Raw genomic sequence first — 22,183 nt, 5'->3', positions numbered from 1 at the left:
TCCGTCCTTCCCTCCTCTTTCTCTCACCCACTTTCTCTGCCTCCTGCCTCTCCCTCCCTTTCTCCATTCTCTCAAAACATTTCTCTTCTTCTGTTCTTCCTTCCTTCTCCTGTCTTTCCCTTTTCTTCCTTCTTTTCTTTTATTGAGGTGAAATTGCATAACAAAACTAACCATTTTAAAGGGGACAACTCCCTGGCATTTAGAACATGCATAGTGTGCAACCACCATCTATATCAAATTCCAAAACATTTCATCACCTCCAAAGGACACTCCACACCCGTTACGCAGGCTATTCTTCTCTCTTTCCAGGCCCCGACAATCATTTGCTTTCTATCTCTATGTATTTACCCATTCTGGATATTTCATATACATGGAATTGTACAATATGTGGCATTTTGTGTCTGGTGTCTTTTATGTATCATACTGTTTTAAGGTTTATCCACATTATAACACATAATACTTCATTGCTTTTTATGACTGAATAACATTCCATTTCTTTTTCTGACTAAATAACATACACACCTGGTTTATCCATTTATTCACTTACGGACATTTGGGTCCCGTCCTCTTTTTAAACAACCTAAGTCAGAGGATATGGTTCCTTTGTTCAAAACTCCCATATGACACAGAGTGGAAGCCAAAGTCTGACGAATAGCCTACAAGGTTCTGTGTAATAGGAGTCCATGTTTCCTGTGTGACGTCACGTTCTTCTCACCCTCCTCACTTGCTCTGGTCCAGTCACACAGGCTTCCTAGCTATATTTAATATGCTAAGCATGCTCTTTCCCTAAAGTCTTTGCACTGACTGCTGTTTTGACTGAATAGGTATCCCTATAACTTACTCCCTCTCCCCTTAATTAATTCTAGCTGGTGCTGAAATGTGACCTTTTCACTGAGGCGTTCCGTGATCATCCTGTTCAGTCAGCTCTGTGCCCCTCTCAGCACCAACATCTCCCCTTACGCTAATCCATTTTTTTCCCAAAGCATCTATGGGGCGGGGGGGCGGGTCAGACAATTAAGTTCGTGAACTTTCCACCGTGCTCTTACATGGTGGCAAGTTTGCGAACTTAATTGTCTGAACTTTCATATTATTTTCTACCTGTATATAACTTATTCATAACTTATATGTTATATCTACTATGTTTATGGATTGTCTGTCTCATCCCCCTCTGCTACTGCTAGAATGTTTTGTGAAACCAATAACTTTCTGTTTTGGAAAGTTAAAACAGAAAGATAAATAGAACATATTTATCTATCTGTAACTATTTCTTATCTGTATCTTCTGGATCTATTCTGGAAAAAACATCTTGGATTTCTGTGTGTGTGTTTAGGGTGACTGGTTTAAAATAGGTCCACCTACTTATTTATAGCTGTATTGATTTTAGGAATTATTCCAATCACTGAGATAATTGAATATTGTATTTCAACAAGTTTAAGATGCCATATGTTGCAAGCTGTACTATTATTTTCTTTACCACTAAGAAAAGAAAAACAAAGTGTTGCTGGTTAAACTATAATACAATGCTTTGTTAACATTTAGCACTCAGTTGTTGCTATGTAATTTTGGTCATTCCTCCATAGACAAGCATTTGCTTCTCTAATATCAGATTTGCATCCTGCTGCTATTCTGTGGCTTTCTGTGAACCCATTAACTTTTGTTTCAATGCTGAATCATAGCGTAATCTTCCTGAAGATATTTGAATAGCAATTCAACTCAACATTGAAACCCCCTTTTGAAAGGACCTGTGTTTTGATTATACTTTATATTGATCACTATTTATCCTTTGAGGTCAGATTTGACTGTTTAAAGGACCCAGTTGGGGTGATCTAATTTTCAGTCATAAAGGAATGACCACGGTTTTCTTGACTTGGCTGTAAACCAAAGCAGAAGCATCCTTGGGACATGTATGACCTTCCTTGGGTCATGATGATTTGAGGAATATAAAACATTTGTGGAAATGCAACTACCAGAGGTTAAAAAAAGAGTTAGAACCCACATTGACTTCATGTATCAATATTAGCAACGTGAGTCGTATTTATGTTTTGTTGGTTCACATCAGGGATCTCAAATTAGCTGCTCCAGGCAGTATATGGCTCCTGGAAGTATTCTGTGTGGTTCTTTTACTGAACCCACCCAGGGTGTTAAGGGGCTATATAATTAGGTAGATTTTAGGCTTGGAGGCATTCTAAGCAATTTCGTCCCAATTGTCCTATCTCTACCCACTTAGGGTGTTTAGGTTCATCCCAAACACTCTGAAGGCATTTGGGCTTCTGCTTTCTGGTGTTCACACTCTTTTGTCTAAAGGACCTTTGAATAATAGGCATCACTCTGCTCCCCTCTGCCCCCCAAAAAACCCTTGGGGTATTTCACTTTCCAGTTCAAACACCCTTTAAACTACTTCCAGCTAAAAACAATTCTTCCTTTCCCTGAATTTTTATAAAATTTCAGTGACCTCACTTTGCACTCCTGACCAGCTGTCTTCTGATGTGAAGAGTTCTCCTCTCACGTCACAGGGCATGTCCTTTACCAGCAGACAGGCTCCTGTGGAAATGAGGCTGGGGCTCTTCAAAGAGATTCACTTCCGTTTCCAAACAGCAGAAAATCCTCCCAGGTGTTTGGACCCCTCCCTTTATACTTTCTTTTTGCTCCTTTCCCAGCCCTGGATGCCTTGATTTAGACATTTGTCTTGGGCTCTGATGCTTATTATTGACTCTGCCTAGTTTTGATGAATCTCTTACCACCAGATTCCTACTGTTGCCTTGCCCTGGTACTATGTTAACTCTGTTCATGCTAGGCTTTGCTGACTTATCTCTGCTTCTCAGTATATGGTCCTGGGCTATGTCCACTTCTTATCTCGGGGCTGCTGCACAAAATGAACCACACTAATCGCCCATAGGAAGAGCTGGGACAGAACTGAGGGTGGGAGTCCGTGGAGCGGCTGCCTTCATAGCCCCCTAGTACCTTGCAGTATTCTTTGTATTGGCAGATCTTCGATAAAAATTTGTTGATAGAATAAATGAAAAACAACAAAGCAGTTATAGTAGCATCTCTTGGTGTGGAGAGGAAAGTATTTATTCCACCTAATATTGGATGTGCTTCTTTATTGTGTTTCCCCCAAAATAAGACCTGGTTTTACATTAGTGTTTGCTCCAAAAGATGCATTAGGGCATATTTTCAGGGGATGTCTTATTTTTTTATGTACAACAATCTACATTTATTCAAATACAGTCATGTCATCTTCTTCTGGAAGATCGTCATAACGTACTAAATGCATCAGTCTGGCTGATGACTTTATCTGGGGCTTATTTTCGTGGAAACGGTAGATGTGGCATCATGGTAGATGCTGAGGATTCAAAGATGAAAAGATAGGTTCTCTTTCCTCAAGTAATTTACACTGTACTGGAAGCCTGAAGTTAGAGGAAAAATCTGTGTGGTCGACGTGGCCAGAGATGATAAAGAACCTACTAAATGGGAGTCTTAATCCCAGGTCCAGTTCCAAACAAATTTTGAACATATTAGGGGAGTTACAGTTTCTGAGCTTGGAAAGTTCTTGAGAAAAGTCAGAAAACCTCTCTCTTGGGTGTTGATGCTGGCTGAAAATGGTGGTGAGGAGAAAGATTTGGCAAAGGATAAATAAAAATCTATATGAGGTCACGAGCAGATTTTCCAGGGCTGCCCATTCTACCCTTTGGTTAAACTTTCCTGGGATACTAGCTAGAATACTAGTCAGAAAAGGAGATTTTTTGTTTGTTTGTTTCATATGGGAATTAAAAAAAAAAATCACCTGGACTCCTGGAGATCAGGCTCTTTCATTGGCATGGCATGACTTTTAAAATAATGAAATCTATTGTGATATGCAGCTGAAGTTCTAGCTTTTATTTTTTGGAACTGAGGCCCCAACCTTACCAGTAAATTTGAGCTTTTACTTAACTTCACAGCTGGTGTGGTCAACATTTTTTGATTATGAAGCAAGCTCTAAAAAAACAGAGCGGGCAAAGCAATCTTCCTCTGTATAAACTGTAAGTTATCTTCCATACCATCTCATCAGAGAGGTAGCTTTGAGGGCTAAAATAAGTAGGTTATCTTCTCATCTAACCAACACAAATGACTCTTCTGTCTGCTGTGAGTGACACTGGCCCAGAGTGAGGTGGAGGGAAATGTGGGTGAATTGCATTTTGAGGTCTGGATTGCTGTTTGTCACTCTGTCTTTTGCTATTGCCAAGTGCAAGCAATCTTCTTTCGCCAAAAGTTGTTACCCAAGGGGAACACTGTCCCAAGCTGTTGACACGCTCTATGTCAAGGCATCATGGCTAAAAGCAACAATTCCAGTAAGTATTAGGCTCTGCTTAGAATAATGTCCATTCAAGGACACCTATAATTCCAGACAAAACTTATTTCTCTTTGTTTTATTGTAGGAAGACCGCATAAAAAATATACGATTATTAAAAAAGAAAACAAAAAAATTATTTATGGTAAGCCAGAGGGTCGTTTTTTATTTTCATGTTTCTGCTTGTTTGATGCTTTTTTCCTTGCATTTAATTTTTTTCCAATGGTCATTAAGTAATACATAGGGGGATGTTTCAGTGACATTTTATAAAAACTATTCGTCGTTTACCTTATGCAATTTCTTATATCTTATTTATAGAAAAACTGCAGATTCCGAGAACAACTTCTGTCCTTCTTCATGGAATATGTTTTTGGTGAACTCCAATTGCAAGTTTGTAAGGAAATACACTTTGTGGAAGAATTTCACAGCCTTAGGCAGAAATTGAGCCGCTGTGTAAGTATGCACAGCAAATATGGTGAGTTTGACCCTAAAAACCTATCTAGAAAACAGCATGTATGAAGCTGTCTGCACACCAAAGGGTGAGTGAAAGAGGCTTTTTAATTGTTGGCATATAGTTCAAATGGAGAGTTCATCACCAGAGAAACAGAGTCAAATAACCATGCATAGCTCAGAATGTCTCTATTTACTATTTCTTAAGGAATGGTGGTTCATAAAACATTGAAGAGAGCTAAAATAACGTGGAATGCTTCTCAAATATTTATTAAATTTTTATCATTCCCTCTTTATGATTCCCAAGTAATTAATTCATTCATTTAATAAATATTTCTTAAGTACCCCGTGTGCCAAACACTACTCTAAAAAGTTATTTCCTTCCTCCCTTCTTTCTCTTTCTTTCTTTCTTTCTTTCTTTCTTTCTTTCTTTTTTTCTTTCCTTCCTTCCTTCCTTCCTTCCTTCCTTCCTTCCTTCCTTCCTTCCTTCCTTCCTTCCTTCTTTCTGTCCCCATATTGATACGAGCTTTTATTATTTATAATATTATAAATATTATAATCTGCCCCTATAATATTATCTGCTCTTTTCTTATTTATTTATCTGTTTTTTATGGTTATATTCTTTTTAAGGCATAGTCTCAGTCAAACTTTAAAAAAGGGGTGTTATGTGTTCTTTGGTACCTAAATTATTTAAAACTGCATTGTGGTCACTGTCACTGTTAGCAATGGGGAATTAAGAAGATAAAAGTGACCACATTTCTATAAAAATATCCACGGTAATAAAGACCAGTGTAGAAAAATAAAACAAAATACCAAGTTAGAATCTGTGCAATATGTTGATTTGACTCTATAGAGAGTTCGGAATATTTTCTGGGACTTTGTTTGGGTTCCAAGTATGCTTTCTGCAGCCTCCTTCAGTTGTACCTTGCAGGTGCTGCAAAGGTGAGGCAGTGATGATAATTGCAGTCCTTGGGATGGCAGATAGAACCGAGCTCTCTACTCTTGGGCATGATGGTCACTGAGGCTTAAACATTGGGCAGTTGGAGGAGGACATTTATATAGAGGGTGCCAAAAAAATGTATACACTTTTAAGAAAGGAAAAAACTATTAAAATTGTAATACTCAATATATACCAATAACAAAAGATGAATACAAGTCATGTTTGACTTCGGCAGTTACAAGAGGTGCTCAAAATGGTTACCATCAGCGTCCAGACACTTCTGATTATGGCGAACTACCGCTTGAGCAACGTTGACCAAAGTGTCCACTTGTACACACTTTTTTGGCACCCCTGGTATTTTAAAAGTTAGGATATCTTTTTCTTGTAGTCCTTGAAGGTACTTGGGAACCCAAATTGCAGTCCACAGTACAGAGACATTTTATGATGGTGAGCTGGTCAGTTAGGGAAAAAAAAAAGCCAATGAATTTATGTTCTTTTTCTTTGGTTAGTTTGTGCTTAAGTTATGGCCTTGTTTGGGACTTCAGTTGCATGGCTTTTCATAAACTCTCATTCCATTAAAATAATTACAATAATTTTAAAAATTACAAACTGGTACTTCTTTGTAGAATACAGAGAGCATGCTCTGGGCTAGTTCCCTTGCCTGAAATAAGGGACAGGCCATCACTTATCTTTGGTTTATTCTATACTTAACCTATGAAGTCATCTTATTAAGATAATGAGTAGTATAATCTGTTAAATTTAAACTGAATTATTATATAATTTTATATTTCATTTGGCTCCCATGATTAGGTGATTATTATATCCAGTAAGAGAGGTTTCACCACTAAAAGCCTTGAAGAAGACAAGAATAATCCATTGAAGGACTTGATATTGGGGTAAATAGAGACCTACCACAGTCAGTATGGGCTAGGGTGGAGTCATGCAAAAGAACAAGCAAGCTGATCCCATTTCAGTATCTGGAAATAGGGATTCTCTTCAGTCTTCTTTTTTTTGTTTTTTTTTTTTTTAAAGTACCTTCTGTTTCTCTTTTTGCTAGAGATCTTGGTTTCCCTTTGTTCGTGCTATCCATTGTATTAATCGTCCAAGTTAATTTAATGTTATTCTAAATGAAGTTTATTCTAAATGGTGAGGCACTAGAAGAAATCCTTGCCTGAAACAGTACAGTGTACCTGGACACCTGGAACCACCCTCCAAACTATATCTGGTTTTTTGTTTGTTTTGTTTTGTTTTTACAATTGATTTGGTTTTCTTGGCTCAAATAGCTAGAAAACACCTAATGACAGTTATAACCAAAACCAAGCAATGTTCTAGATGAAAAACTTAGAAAACATACAACTGTCTAGGAACTCTGGTTTTCATTGATGTGTTTTCTGAAATTTTTTCCTAAAGGGACTTCAATCTGTTAATAGACATACTTCTTTCAGGGACTTGGGCCCCAGCGGCATCAGAGTAGCATGGCACTTCTGGCTGGCTGTGGTGTTTTACCAAAGTGGCTGGCTCCCCCTTATGGCCAGACGCGAATACAACATCCAATCAACCTCTCCAGGGGCCACCTAACTTTGGGGCTGTACTTCCATTCTTCCACCTGAAACCACCATTGTTAGCGTCAGTTAATTTGTCTCAGAAGCTATGGAGTTCATGCCCTGGATGTATCAACGACCTCCGGGAAACTGAAAAAGAAAGTTTGAGGATCAGCCTGAGCTTTGGAAAACCTCAGACTTTTTGGCTTACGGAAATAGGTACTGGCCTTGCGTTTAATCTTTTGGCCAATCATAATTTTATATTTTTGGAAACAGAAGCTGATATCTGTTTAATGTAAATTTACTGAGCATCTGTTCTAAGTTGAATTCTAAGTTAGTAGTTGGGGCAGGGTTTAGCAGGAAGAAGTTATAAACTATGAAGTAGGTGATATTAGCTTAAATGTGATATTAATAAAAAATGGGCAATAAATATAGTCAATATCTAAACTGTCAAGTAAGAAGTAATTACACTTGCCGTATTTCCCCTGTTGTCTTTGCTATTGGGGGTTGTTATGGGAAAAAAAGGAGTAAAACACAAATCTTGCCCTCTAGGAGTTTTGCAGTGTGTGTGTGTGTGTGTGTGTGTGTGTGTGTGTGTGTGTGTACGCGTATGCACTGTTAAGGAGGATTCTAGGGGAAAGGAAAGGAAGGGCAAAGTAACTTCACAGTTAATAATAACAAGAGGAAGAAAGTAAAATCCCTGTAATAAGAGGGTTAGCAAAGCTTGGGGATTCAGAGCTTTGCTAGTACTACTCAAGTCTAAATGGAGCAGGACCTTTTTCAAGGAGGGACTTTGAGAGGAACCCTGAGTTCTGTGGGTTCTGTTGCTACTACAGAATCTCCACACATTTCAAAACTGGTCCAAAGCTTCTTCCATGGTTCAGAAACAGGCAGAAATGGCCCAATCCCTGTTTCCAGATTCCAGAACTCTAGACTAATGCTTAGTTAGATTCGTGTGGATACTACTAGGGTCTAAATAGGATTTAGAGGAGTTGATTAAAAACAACAACACTGCATTCCAGAGTTAAATGCTGTCTGAATTTGAAATATTTGACCTATATACAGAAGTTTGGTTTTTTTCCTTTTAAAGGTTTTTGCTATGATTTGTTTTAAGCAATTCAATTATGATGTGCATTGGTATACTTTATGTTCCTTGTACTTGGAGTTAATTAAAATTCTTGCATCTGTACGTTTTAGTTATCTTGAACTCTGGAAGTGTTTTGGCTTTTATTTATTCAAAAATTATTTCTGTACCTTCTTCTAGCTCTTTTCTTTTTGAAACTCTAATTGCATATACATCAAGCCATTGGAAGTTGTCCCACTGTTCACTGATTCTGTGCTTTTCAGTCTTTTTCTGTGGATAGTTTCCATTGTGGATACTTTCTATCACTACATCTTCAAGTTCACTAATCTTTCCTTCTGCAGTGTTTTACCTAAGGTTAATCTCGTATTTTTCATCTTAGACATGGTAGTTTCTATTTCTGGAAGTCTGAATTGGGTCTTTTTAATAATATTCATTTTCTTACTTAACATGATCAATCTTTCCTCTAGCTTCTAGAACATGTAGAATAATTTACATCAGCCCTTTTAACATTTTTGTCTATAATTTTAACATTTGTGTCAGTTCAATTATGTGATTTTTCTCCTCATTATGAGTTATATTTTCCTGCTTCTGTGCATGCCTGGTAATTTTTGATTGGATGTCAGACATAAATTTTACCTTCTTGGGTCTTATATATTTTTTGTATTCCCATAAATATTCTTGAACTTTGTTTTGGAAGAGAGTTAAATGCTCGAAAAAAGTTTGATTATTTAAGATCTTGTTTTTAAGTTTTGTTAGGACCAATGCATTGTTTAATTTAGTGCTAATTTTGCCCCTCTACTGAGTCAACACATTTCTGTGAGCTTTACTCAAATCCTTGTAATTTCTCTTTCCCCTCTCCTCTCTCTCTCTCTCCTTCTTTTTGCAATTTATTTGTTAAAGAAATTGGGTAATTTGTTTTACAAAGTGTCTTATTGCCTGTATTTTGCTGATTGCATTTTCATAGACTCATTTAATATATTCTTTTCTTTATTTTCCATATATCGGTAATTACATATAGAGACTTGATCAGATTCGGGCTTGATGTTTTGGTTATATCACTTCATAGGGAGCATTGTATACTTTTATAAAGAGGCACATAGTATATGGCATCTATTTTTATGATGTTAGCAGTCATTGGTAATTATTGTCTAAATCTACTCATAAGACACTGAAAAATGATACTTTTAAAACTCTATTATATTTTACTTATAAGAAGGGAAATGCTATAAATAGAATCTACCTCTTACTAACTATTTGGCTGTCTTGAGGAACTTATCATATAACAAAGGCAGGGAAAACACTTAATTCTTTTTCTTTACTTAGTTTTCAATATAAGGAATTAATTTTCTAACACTCTTCCAAGGTTGACAATGAGTTGTTATTTTCTTAGTTTCATTATTAGCTCATGGACTTAAATTATTTTTCATTTTTGAGAGGCCTTCTGATTTCTATAAGCAACCTGTCTTTTGGGTTTCTTTGCAAGACTACTAAGACTGGAATCTTCTTAAGCTACTCTTAAGTCTATCATGATAGACTCCAAGGTCTTAAATACCATACCACTCACTATATTTGAATATTATCTCCTTATTTCTGGTAACATTCTAAGCATTTTGCAACACCTAATAAAATATTATGTATTTAAATTAGTCTGATTTCAGTAATTCAGATAGTATAATTGTTCAAAGAAAGTAAGCTATCGTTAACATAAACATCTTTATTTTCATAATCTTTGCTAATCATGTTTTTTGGCTAAATGGTATTTGGAAAGTTGACCTATGTATATGTAAGAAGACATTTTAAAGATTCTTATAGAACTCAAATACTCTCAGATTTGAAAGGAATTTAACAATTGCTTAGTTAAATTCACAAAATAATTTGCCTAATTGCTAGTAATCAAGGTTGAAACTGAAAAAAAGATTCCATTAGTTTTCAAGATTTCATCATATACTTTAATTAACATTTTGAGAGCCTTAAATAGTAATTGATAATTAGAGAGATGCATTTCTTTATATTGTATGTAATTAACTTTAAAGGCTAATAAATCTTAGCAAATAGAATACTTGTATCTTGATTTCTTGCAGTGTGTTTGATAAGTGATTTGTATCATCAATTACACTAGCTTATCAACTTGTGAAGCATTGCTAATTATTTATCCTTGTAATTTCAAATATTTTTAATTGTAATTGATTGAACTGATGAAACTAGAAGTAGGAAATGAGACAAACCCTGTTTTATTCTTTCATTAATTGCAAAGTCCAAATCCTGTCTTTATCAACATCAATAATCTCATTTCGTGGTTGTTGAGAGGGTTAAATGAGATAATATGTAATTGCTAGTGTCTTTTCTCATTGCTTTTCATACACAGAACACTAATTTTCTTCTAATTACATTTTCTCAACAATTTCCAAAGGAGTGATTCCCCTAAATAATCAAATACTTTTTTAGTGCCTATTGTGAGTGTTAACTTGCATTATGTGTATAATTTATAGTATCACTTTAATTTAAAGATAATGAGATTATTTATGAGTAATTGGTTTTAATCTTGGTAAATATATTTTCTAATTATATCATAGAATCTTTTTGCTGGCAAATCCATTCTTTGGTTAATGATATATAACATCTCTGTCAAAATTATGAGGCATAGCTCTATCACTGCATGTGCTAAATTTCATGGACTTATTCTTTTTTTAAATTGAGATATAATTGACATATAATATTATATTACTTTCAAGTGTACTACATAGTGATTTGATATTTGTATCAATTGTGAAATGATTACCACAATAAGTCTAGTTAACATTCCATGCATGGACTTATTCTGATGAATGATAATTATCCTGAGAATTTTAAAATATCTGCAATAAAGTTATTCTACCTTAATATCTGTATGTATTTTAGGTAGTTTTAAAGTCTTCCTATTTTTTTCTGCTGTTGGAACATGGAGAAATCTTTTATAAGGGTCTAGATAATTATAAGTACGTGAGATTATCTATACTTACTTATATCAAATGATTCTGTTAGTTACAGATAATACAGAAATAGGATAATGTTTTGTAAACTCTTCTGATATATAGTTACTCGGGTATTGGACATCCGTCTTTTGCTTTTTTAAAAATCAAATGTCTGATGATGAATTTGCTTTTGAAGAGAGACACTAGAGATAGTTTTTCCTCCTTCCATACAACCGTATTGGTTGCAAATATAGTCATGCTTTCTTCCAATAATCCTAATTTAAAAATTTTCTTTCTCAATTTCCTATAATCCTTCTCTAGTCTCAGTAGGTTTGGTGTTGTCCTAGTGTCCATATTTTTGCCAAACTAACATAAAATTTTTAAAAGTCTATTTTCAAAACAGGTTACACTACTGTATGTTTCTCAATTGTTATTTTAAATGTACCCAGAAAATATTTGTAAGACCTCACATGGAAAAACTTCAAAAAATTAATTAATAAGACTTGCTTAAAAATCTACATCTGCTTGGAGATCCAAGAGGGCAGAGTAGATAAATGCTGTGCTTGCCTCATTCTGTGAACACATCAAAATTACAACCAAATTATTCAACAATCAACCTGGAGAACCATCTGAAGCCTAGCTATACTAAGAATATAAAAAAAAGAATATAAAGAAGAAGTCATAACTAAGAATATAAAGAAGAAACCATATCAAGACTGGTAGGAGGGCTGGAGATGCGGAATGGGCAGTCCCACACTTCTGTGTGATGGTTGAAAATCAGGAGAGAGATCTTGACCACGGAGGTTTCCACTGGAAGAGCAAGGGAACCCAGCCCCACACCAGGCTCCCCAGCCTGAAATACTGGTGCTAGGAAGAGGAGCCCCCATATCAGTCTGTGAAAAACAGTGGGGAGTCCAATTGTCCAGGTGGGAAAGAAGGCTGCAGAAAATCCAGAAATCCTCTTAAAAGCTCTGTGCATAGACTCACTTGCTCATAGGCACTCACCCTGGGCTACAGTGGAGGGACAGTGACTCAGGGGGCTTTGGAGACATATAGGGAAAGACTGAGTTGTGTAACTTTGGGACAAGGACTAGAGGGACCGTTGCCATTTGCCCTCTCCTGTGAAGCTGGCAGGTGGGCACCATCTTTCATGTGTTGAGCAACCTGCCACACCTATGGCCAAATCTGAATCTGTTTTATCTGTGGCTGAACCTTATGGGAGCTGGAAGATGGCAGCAGGCCTTGGAGTGTCCTGGCTTTTTGCGAGGGTACCCCAGATCTGATACTGGTGGCAGTCATCCTCCGTTCACAGCATGGCCTCTCCTATGTGCCTCCAGTTCCAGCAGAGGCAGTGATGAGCTGTGGATCTCTTTGTGGCTCTTATCAGATAGTCTCTGGCTGTTGGTAACCTCATAGGCAGTTGGTAACTTTGACCTGCACAAGAGCCCTTCCCAAGAAGCCTTAGAACCAACATACCCGGAGGTTGGCTTCAGATCACAGCAGAGCACAACCCAATTAGCCCTTCAAGTGGCACACCTGAAAGGCAGTCTCAACAGGTACCAGAGCCAGGTGGGGTGAATCTTACTGCATAGGGTTAGACCCCCCACAGCAGCCCATAGGCTGTGGGCATGGCCAAACCTCCCAGCCAGTAAGCCCGAGGGTCAATTCCACCCACTGATGTGCCAAAAGCAATCAAGTCTCAACTATCACAGGAGGGCACACACAACCCACACAAGGGACACTTCTGGATCACCCAGAGCAGGTGACCAGAGAGAGACTGTTCCATGGGCCCCACAGGACGTCTACTACATAACGCCACTAAGCTAAGACTGGGAGACATAGCAGATCTACTTAATACATAGAAAGAAACACAGAGAGCAGCCAAAATGTGGAAACAAAGACATGTGTCCCAAATGAAAGAATAGGAGAAAACTCCAGAAAAATAACTAATTGAAATGGAGGCAAGCAACCTACCATAGACAGAGTATAAAAATGGTTATAAGAATGCTTAAGGAACTTAGTGAGAACTTCAGCAAGGTGATAGCAAGCATAAAAGGACATAGAAACCACAAAAAAGAACCAGTCAGAAATGAAGAATATAATAACTGAAATGAAGAATGCACTAGAAGGAATCACCAACAGATTAGATGAGGCAGAGATTTGAATCAATAATTTGAAAGACAAGGTAGCAGAAAACACCCAATTGGAACAGAAAAATAAATCCAAAAAAAATTGAGGAAGTTTAAGCGACCTGTGGGACAACATCAAGCATAAGAACATTCTCATCACAGGGGTACCAGAAGGAGAGGAGAGAAAGCAAGGTCTTGAGAACCTATTTGAAGAAATAATGACTGAAAACTTTCCAACCTGGTGAAGGAAATAGACATGCAAGTCTGGGAACCACAGAGAGTCCCAACCAGAATGAACACAAACAGGCCCCCACCTAGACATATTATAATTAAAATGGCAAAGGTTAAAGACAAAGAGAGAATCCTACAAGCAGCAAGAGAAAGGCAACTAGTTATTTACAAGGGAGCTCTAATAAGACTGCCATCTGATTTCTCAACAGAAACTTTGCAGGCCAGAAGGGACTTGCAGAAAATATTCAATGTGATGAAAAGCATGGACCTACAACCAGGACTACTCTACCCAGCAAGGCTATCATTTAAAATTTAAGGGGAGATAAACAGCTTCCCAGACAAGAAAAACTAAAGGAGTTCCTCACCACCAAACCAGTATTACAAATAATCATAGAGGGACTTCTTTAAGAAGAAAAAAAAAGATAAAAAATATGAAAAATAAAATGGGAATAACTATATATCTGTCAATAATTACTTTCAATGTACACGGATTAAATGCTCCAATGGATAAGAAAACAAGACCCTTACATATGCTGCCTACAAGAGACTCATTTAAGATTGAAAAACACACAGACAATGAAAGTAAATGAATGGAAAAAGTTATTTCATAAAAACGAAAACGAAAAAAAAAAGGTAGGGTAGTGATACAGACAAAATAGACTTCAAAACAAAGGCTATATCAAGAGACAAAGAAGGATCCAGTAATTCCACTTCTGGGTATTTATCTGAAGAAACCCAAAATGCTACCTTGAAGGGACATGTGCAGATATCTATATGTTCATTGCAACATTATTTACAATATTGTTGTAATATTATATAAGACCCAGTATTATATTATATTATATTACATTATACTTGATATTATATTATATTATATTATATTATATTATATTATATTATACATGGTCTTATATAATATAGTATAAGACCAGGTCTTATATTAAGTTTTGCTCCAAAAGACGCATTAGAGTTGATGGTCCAGCTCGGTCTTATTTTCAGGGAAACATGGTAGCATAAGGAATATAGTCAATGATATTGTAATAATTATGTATGGTGTGGGATGGATACTAGAGTTATCGGGGTGTTAAATGGGAGGGGAGTTGAGAGACAAGGTGGAAAAGGTGAAGGGTTTAAGTAGTGCAAATTGGTAGTTTACAAAATAGTCATGGGGATATAAAGCAAAGCATAGGGAACATAGTCAGTAATGCGGTAATAACTATAATAGGTATAGTGTCTGGTACTAGACTAGTCAGGGGGACCACTTCAGAAATTATACAAATGTCTAACTACTGTGCTGTACACCTGAAATTAATACAAAATAATATTGAATGTCAACTATAATTAAAGTATTAAAAAAGGAGGGAAAAAGTCAAAGGGCAATAAAAAGTCCATATCTCCAGGCGTAAAACAACTAAGTCATGGCAATGCGATGTACAGCACGGGGAATATAGCCAATACTACTGTGACAGCATAGTAAGTCCAGTGTCAGATGGTTGCTGGACTTATCATGGTGATCACTTCGTTAGGTATATAAATGTTGAAAACCATGGTGTACACCTGAAACTGATATAATGTATGTTGGCTATATTTTTAAATAAAAGTCTTAAAATAAATAAATAGATAAATAAATAAATACCTCTTTTTCCTGCATCACCACCAAATCTACATCTGCTGTCATACAATAAAATAAAATTCATTTACCCTTTAATCCCTTATCTATCATTTTATCTACATTTTTTAGGAATGAAAGTTTCAAGAATCTAAGGCTATGGCCAAAGTGGAACTATCTTAACCATTATGGTTAACTATTAAAAACAAACCAAAACAAAACAAAATCCAAACCCCAAACAAAGCAAAACAAAAAAGGATGGCTACAAATTGGTCTGAAGTTTTATGTGGAGGTTTATAAAGATATAAAAATCTTATGTATGGTTTTTTACTCCTCCAGTGGCTGTGAGAATATGACATATAATAGGAGACAGTATAATAAAACTCTTTTAATAGAAAGGATTTGTTGTTCTTTGTGAGAATACAACATGAGCAGTTAAATTCTCTGAGGGACTGTATCATGTGTAGCCGTCCACTCATTAACTCAAGGATTTCATTTTCTCAGAATTATCAGTGGAAAGAGATTTTTCATTTTTGCTTTAGCTGTCATACACAATCCAAATTTGTAATAATTTTCAAGTATGTGAGGCTGTTGAGGACACAAATTAAGGACTGTATTATTTGTTCATCTGATTGTTTTAAACAGCTCTTAATGTCACTAATGCCTAGGACATACTTCAAACTATTATTAAACCAGTGCCCCAAAGCCATATACTGATGCACGCATTTCTTTCATTGATTCATTCACTAGATAAACATTTGTTAAGTATCTACTATATTTGCTGAACACTATTCCAGATGCTAAGGATTCAACCAAAATTGACAGATAATATAATATTTCTGTCCTTATACAACTCCTTGAAAATGCTTTCAGCCAGTTCGAGCTCATCTCAGATTGTGGTAGGTGCTGAGAAGAGAGCACCCAGGAGGATGTGTGGTAGCAGCAGGACTGGAAGTTGGGGGCCGTACCTTAGACAGTTGAGGCTGGGATTTCAGCTGAGACCTGCAGGGTGTTTAAATCACCTCTGCTGTCTCCAGCCTTGGAACAGCGAGCATGCTTGCTTCCTCTGCTGACTCGTTCCTTCTCCCTGCCTTTTCCACTCCCTCTCACTCACCTTGCAAGAGGGAAGTCACTTGTTTTCTTTTTCTGGAAGCCTCCTGATATTCCACAGTCGGATTGCCATCTGCTCTGTCTCCCAGAGCAATGGATTTTTTTTTTTTAAATCACAGTATTTATCACATATTGTAATTTTGCATCACTGTCTGTCTCAGTAGATTGTAAGCTAACACTTGTGCCCTAAGGCAATTTTCATCATGTAGGGAGTTTTATAAATTAAATAAATCAATGCTGTTGGGCAGAGACGCTATTGTATGCCTAGGGTATAGTAAGTATGCAATGAAAATGTATTGACTTAATGATAATTGATTAGGCCTTGTGTTCATTATTCTATGACTATCTCACACTTTTCTTTGAGCTGGTCTCTAGTTATTCTAGCTAGCCTTACTAATAAATTGCCTCTCATCTAGATCACATCTGCTTTGATTGAGTTAGTCAAAATATTCAGCCTTTCTTACAATAAAACTGGTGAACCTTTGCTGTACATTCGGTTTTCAGTAAATGCAAGTATACACTGAAATATAAGGTAAAGGAAATCATTCTTTTATAAATTCCTCCTTTCAAGCAAAGCAATGAGAATCATGGCAGTAAAATCTGGCTGCCCTACTGGGTCGGTAAACATATTTGCAACAGTGAGGAAAATGAGAACGTTCTGGGCCAGATCTTTACTAGGGGTCATTTATAGTAAACAGAGCTAAAGGCTCCAGAAAGCATCCCATAAACCAGCACAGCTCTAGTGGCAACACTGGAACTCAGAAGTGTTTTTGTTTTATTTTACCTAAGTAATGAATGCCAAACTTTGTTTTTCTCTTTGCTCTTCTTAGAGTAACACGTGCCTTAGACGGAGTGAGGTCAGAAGCCTTTTTGTACTTCCCACCCTGCTGCAGGATGCATTGCAGATCAAAGTTCTCTGGGCAGAGGCCGTAGTGAACAGGAAGACCTTAGTGATATGTAACGTCTGTAATGTCCAGAATTTAGTCGGCTTCTCTGGCCTCCCATTTTCAATGTTAAATCTTTAAATCCTAACACATGCGTATTTAATATTGTGTCATGTGTCTTGCTTCTTCTGTGCTTTGTAATTGATCATCACATCTAAGAACTTTGATATAGTGCCTTGGAGTCAGGCAAGTATCGATTCTCCTGTTCATTGAGTCTCCTTTTTTCCAAATGCAAGACTCGGGCTAACTATTTTTATGTTAGATAATTTCAGGCTAGAAGGATTTAGCATCTAATCAAACTCTCCGTTTATTCAATAATGGGCAGACTTCTCTAAATTCACTCCATGTGTACTATCTTGGCTGTAATTAGACTTGGTATTTCTAGAATTTTCTTTTGTAGTTCCAATCTGAAAACAAATGAACGAAAAAAGCACACAAACACACACGGGGCATCTTCTTTTGTTTATTATCACGTCTAATTTTAGGTCTCTCTCTCTCTCTCTCTCTCTCTCTCTCTCTCTCTCTCTCTCCACCAATCAGCTTAGTCTTTTAAAGCTATTTCCAACATTTCTCCTGTGTAATACAGAGCAGAGACCTTTAACCTAATCTCTCTTTGGAACTGGATTTTGAAGGTTTAAATAAGAGACTTGCTTAGGTGGAATATCTTTTCTAAGTTATGCTGTTTGTTCAGTATGATATAGTGGTTTTAAATAGACTCTGGAGTCAGAATACTTGAGGTCAGAGCTCAGCTTTTCCACTTACTGTGTGAACATAGGCAGAATATTAACATATATGCTTTCATTTCCCAGTCTGTGAAATGAGGGTAATAATAGTACTTACCTCATGGGGTTGTTGTGAGGACTGAATAAATTAATATAATTAAAACCTTCAGATTAGTGCCTGGCACAAAATTCTAACATAATGCATGTTGACAATTTTTTTTTTACCTAACAATCTCAGTATTTCTGTTTTCATTTGAAGCAGAACTGGGGTAAGAAGAGAGCTCCCAGAACTGCTGAATTTTTACTTTCTAATATTGATCTTGTATTTTGTTAATTTTCCAATCTACATCTATTTCATTTACTAATTCTGTGTTGCTCATCATTATGTCTTTATTGCCTAGCACATGGCCTAACACACAGTAGGTACTTTAGGAATGTTTGTTTAATGAATGAGTGAATTCTTTCTGACTGTAATCTTTGACATTGGCCACGACTGTCCTGGACCTCACAGTGTCTGGTCTGGGTTGAAATGTCCTCTTCTTTATTCAGGGCTCTTATCACAGGGAGGTCCAACCCTGGGCTTGTCAATCCTGCAAACTGCATTTTCACCTGAACGTTCTGTGTCTGCAGCTCTTCTATGCCTGATCATCAAAGCTCCTTTCACAACAAGGATCTCTTCCTATGCGGGGTCTGACTTGACGGTAGTAAGGACCCCATTTGGGCAGAGTCATGACATCATCACCACCTTTAAGCCCCTAAAACAGCATTCAAGATATACCTGTTAGATCATGCAGTTATTTGCTCTTGATCAGAAAAGAAGCCTGAATGCTGCCCCTTCTCCTCTTTGTGTTCTGGCCTGAAGGGACCTTTTGGTTGACATTGACCGTATGTCATTTTTTGAAATAGGTGTTGTCATTTATCTGTTTCCATTTCATGAGTTTTAATTAAATGCTGTCTTTATTGATGTGCCCGACACTATTTTGTCACTAGGATAGGACCTCCTGTGATATCTTGGGCAAGTAACTAACCCACTTGGGCCTTAGTTTCCCTTTCTGTAAATTGAAAAGTATTGGCCTATACAATCCCCTTGTCTATGCCAGAGTTAAGGCTTTATGAGTAAAAATGAAATAGATAAATGAGATATAGTCACCCTTTTCTCCCCTTTCCTTTTCTCAAATTAACCCACTGGAAATTTGTGTGACAATAGAGAATGATGTTAATTTCCTCCTACTTATCTCCTAAGCAATTCTTGTGCTTAGGTAGGGTTGGAAATTTCACCTCCTCAAAGGAGACTGGCAGTTTTCCCCAGGCCAGGCTACAAGACATCAGCTTGCTACTTCTCCTAAATAGAAAATAATATTAATATCCTAGTGCTTTCTCCTGGCAATTGACATCTGAATATTGTACTCTGCAATATAACAGCCAGGGGGACTTTTCAAAAAGTGAAATTTTTTTCTTATCTCACATGCTACCCACATCTCTCTTGTTTAATTGCTACAGCCGTACTTTCTTTCTTTCAGTTTCTAGAAAGCATTTAGACTTTCCTACCTCAGGGCCTTTGCACACCTTTTCTTTGTCTGAATTATTCTCTCCTGTGCATCCTCTCCAACTATCTCCAGCTTTTTTTTTTTTCTTTTTTACCTCCTTATATATCTGGCTCTTTCTAATTTTCCAGATCATAATTTAAATGTCATTCTTAAAAAGAGCACATCCTGACCACCCAATTCAAAGTAGGTCATTCTTGTAAATCCCTATCATAGAATATCGTGCATTACAAACACAGCTTTAATAGTAATTTGTCAACTTTAACTTTTTGCTTCTGTTTTTATTTATCATTTGCTTCCCCCAAGAAACTGCAAGCTCTATAGGACAGATACCACATATTACTTTTTTGCCAGTGTGTATCCTTGTCCAGCACATTATACCTGCTCAATAAATGTTTGCTGAACGGGTGAAAGAGTGAGTATTATGAGTGCCTCTTCAACAATATTATCTGTATTTACTGTCGATTTCTTAGATTTCCTGTGCTTCATCAGCTAGAGAGATGAAATCCATTACCAGGATGAAAAGAACACTTTATAGGGTAAGTATTCCAAATCTTTGTTTTTGAATACTTTTTTGAATATGAAAGATTTCTGTTTTAAATCTCTACTTTATCTGCAGATCGGAAACAGAGGAATCTACAAAGCTATCAGTGAACTGGATATTCTTCTTTCCTGGATTAAACAATTCCTGGAAAGCATTAAGTAATGCGAGAAGTCAAGTGCATTGATCTGATTGTTATTTTGAAATAGAATGAGAACCACCAGAAATAAATTTATAAGTGTATTTCTTTTTTAAAAATTTATACATACTGCTGACAGCAGGTTAAATGCTTCAGAATAGAGTAGAGGAATTTCATGTAATAAAGTTTTGGAGTGCTTTCATCCTGAATATGTTTTGTTATTCTCAAGTACATTATACAAATTTAGTTTAAAAATGTATAACCAGAATTAACTCACGTAATATTTTTTTTCCACGTAATATTTATGGAGGGAAAATGACAGATTTCTGGGATATAATATAATATTATTGAGGCTTAAATAGATGCTATGTATGAGAATGTGATTTTTGTTTGCTTAAGCATTTGATGATTACTAATTATGCCCAGTGTGAACTTAGCTCCTAACAGGTTTTGATTTTAATTAAGTAAACTGTTCCTTTCTCCTGAATGTTCTTTTTACAAGAGCATGATAGAATTTCATTGAGTAAAATGGTAACAAAGCGATCAAGTAGGACACACAAATCAACTAACTGCTTGGAATGGTTTACTGGGAACTCCTTTGGTAGATAACCCAAGCCACAAAGACCACAAGTAACTGAGTTGAAATGATGCTGGAGCCTGATAATGTTCCTTCTGGGTGCCGTACATCAGGAAAGTCGGTAGAGGCCAGGTAAAAATCTCAATGCAGTTCAAATTGCACCTCAGTAAACTTCTCATACTGTCTAAAAACCTTACTTGCATGGCTAGTATGGGTTGACCATTATTTTGCATTAAACAGACTTTGCTTTGTGGCTATTGGTGTATGAGGCATAGGCAGTTTCAGACAGCAATTTGTGTGACAGCCAGTTCGCTTCCACAAAAGTATGCATTGTGCCCCTGCTACACACAGAACTGTGATTTGGTGTTTTGTGATATGAATAGGCAGGGCTTCCCCAAGGCCTTCGTGGATTTTGTCCTCCGTGCCCCTTCTCTTCATTGCTTTCCCATCATCCCGTTCTTCTTTTCAATCATGTGGTCATTATTTTATTCATGAGGGACTGCCTTCACTTGGATTTACCGCATGTTTCAAAACTACTTCTTTGTTCCCTGCCCCTCCTCCTTTCTGCCTTCCTTATTAACACCCCGTGGTCCCATGTCTTATCTCTACCCGGGACTTCATTCTTAGACAAACCCAAAGGAAGGGAAAGCTGTGGTGAGCAGAGGGGTTTGATGAGGAGGAGACTGGAGGACTTTCTCTTTATCTCGCGCTGTTTGTTGATGTAGGGCTTCCCAGTGCAGGCTCCCAGGCCATCAGTAATGGGGCAACCTTCTTGCTTGATGAATATTCAGAAGAGCTGGGATCTGGGGAATCAGGAATCTACACTCTGGCTTTTCCACGGACCTGAGAAGAGGTGATACCCCCATGTCCACTCATTGCTCCACTTTTAGAGCATTCAGTTTTTTGTCGGACAGGCACCCCTCACAGCTGAGTTTGTGCTTCCCTTCACAGGGCCCAGAGACTCCAATATTGGTTACAAATCATCCATAAGCTGCCCCAATATGTGGGGACTCTAGACATCAGAGGGGCTGGGAAATATTCACATGCTGGTCAGTAAACTTCGGTCCTTAAGGATAAAATTTCACCTGTGTCCCTCAATATTTTTGGGTGATTGAATTCACTGTGTTTGTTTGATTGTTTCTCAAATTCTTTGGTTTGCCCAGTACAGTCAAAAGGCTGCTAAACTCAGAAGCACTCCAGGAATGCAAAAGTCATGAGCGAGGAAAAAACCAATAGGCCTGTGCTCGTACCTATTCATAAACAAACTTTTTCAAATGTCAGGCTCTTAGGATGTGAGTTCAATGTCAGGTCACTTCACCTCTTGGGCCTCTATTTCTGGGTTGT

General features: G+C 37.1%; 1 protein-coding gene across 1 annotated transcript; it reads left to right on the top strand.

Annotated features, from left to right (window-relative positions):
* Window positions 1-4,115: 4,115 nt before the first annotated feature.
* On the top strand, window positions 4,116-20,455 carry IL26 (interleukin 26). Its single transcript, XM_033118529.1, has 5 exons — window positions 4,116-4,328; window positions 4,416-4,472; window positions 4,646-4,780; window positions 20,056-20,121; window positions 20,202-20,455. The coding sequence occupies exons 1-5, from the start codon at window positions 4,158-4,160 to the stop codon at window positions 20,286-20,288; spliced, it is 516 nt and encodes a 171-aa protein (XP_032974420.1). The 5' UTR covers window positions 4,116-4,157; the 3' UTR covers window positions 20,289-20,455.
* Window positions 20,456-22,183: the final 1,728 nt, after the last annotated feature.

Source organism: Rhinolophus ferrumequinum, chromosome 10 (genome assembly GCF_004115265.2).
Source record: "Rhinolophus ferrumequinum isolate MPI-CBG mRhiFer1 chromosome 10, mRhiFer1_v1.p, whole genome shotgun sequence".
NCBI classification, from domain to species: Eukaryota; Metazoa; Chordata; class Mammalia; order Chiroptera; family Rhinolophidae; genus Rhinolophus; species Rhinolophus ferrumequinum.
This window is presented reverse-complemented; position numbering and strand designations above follow the sequence as displayed.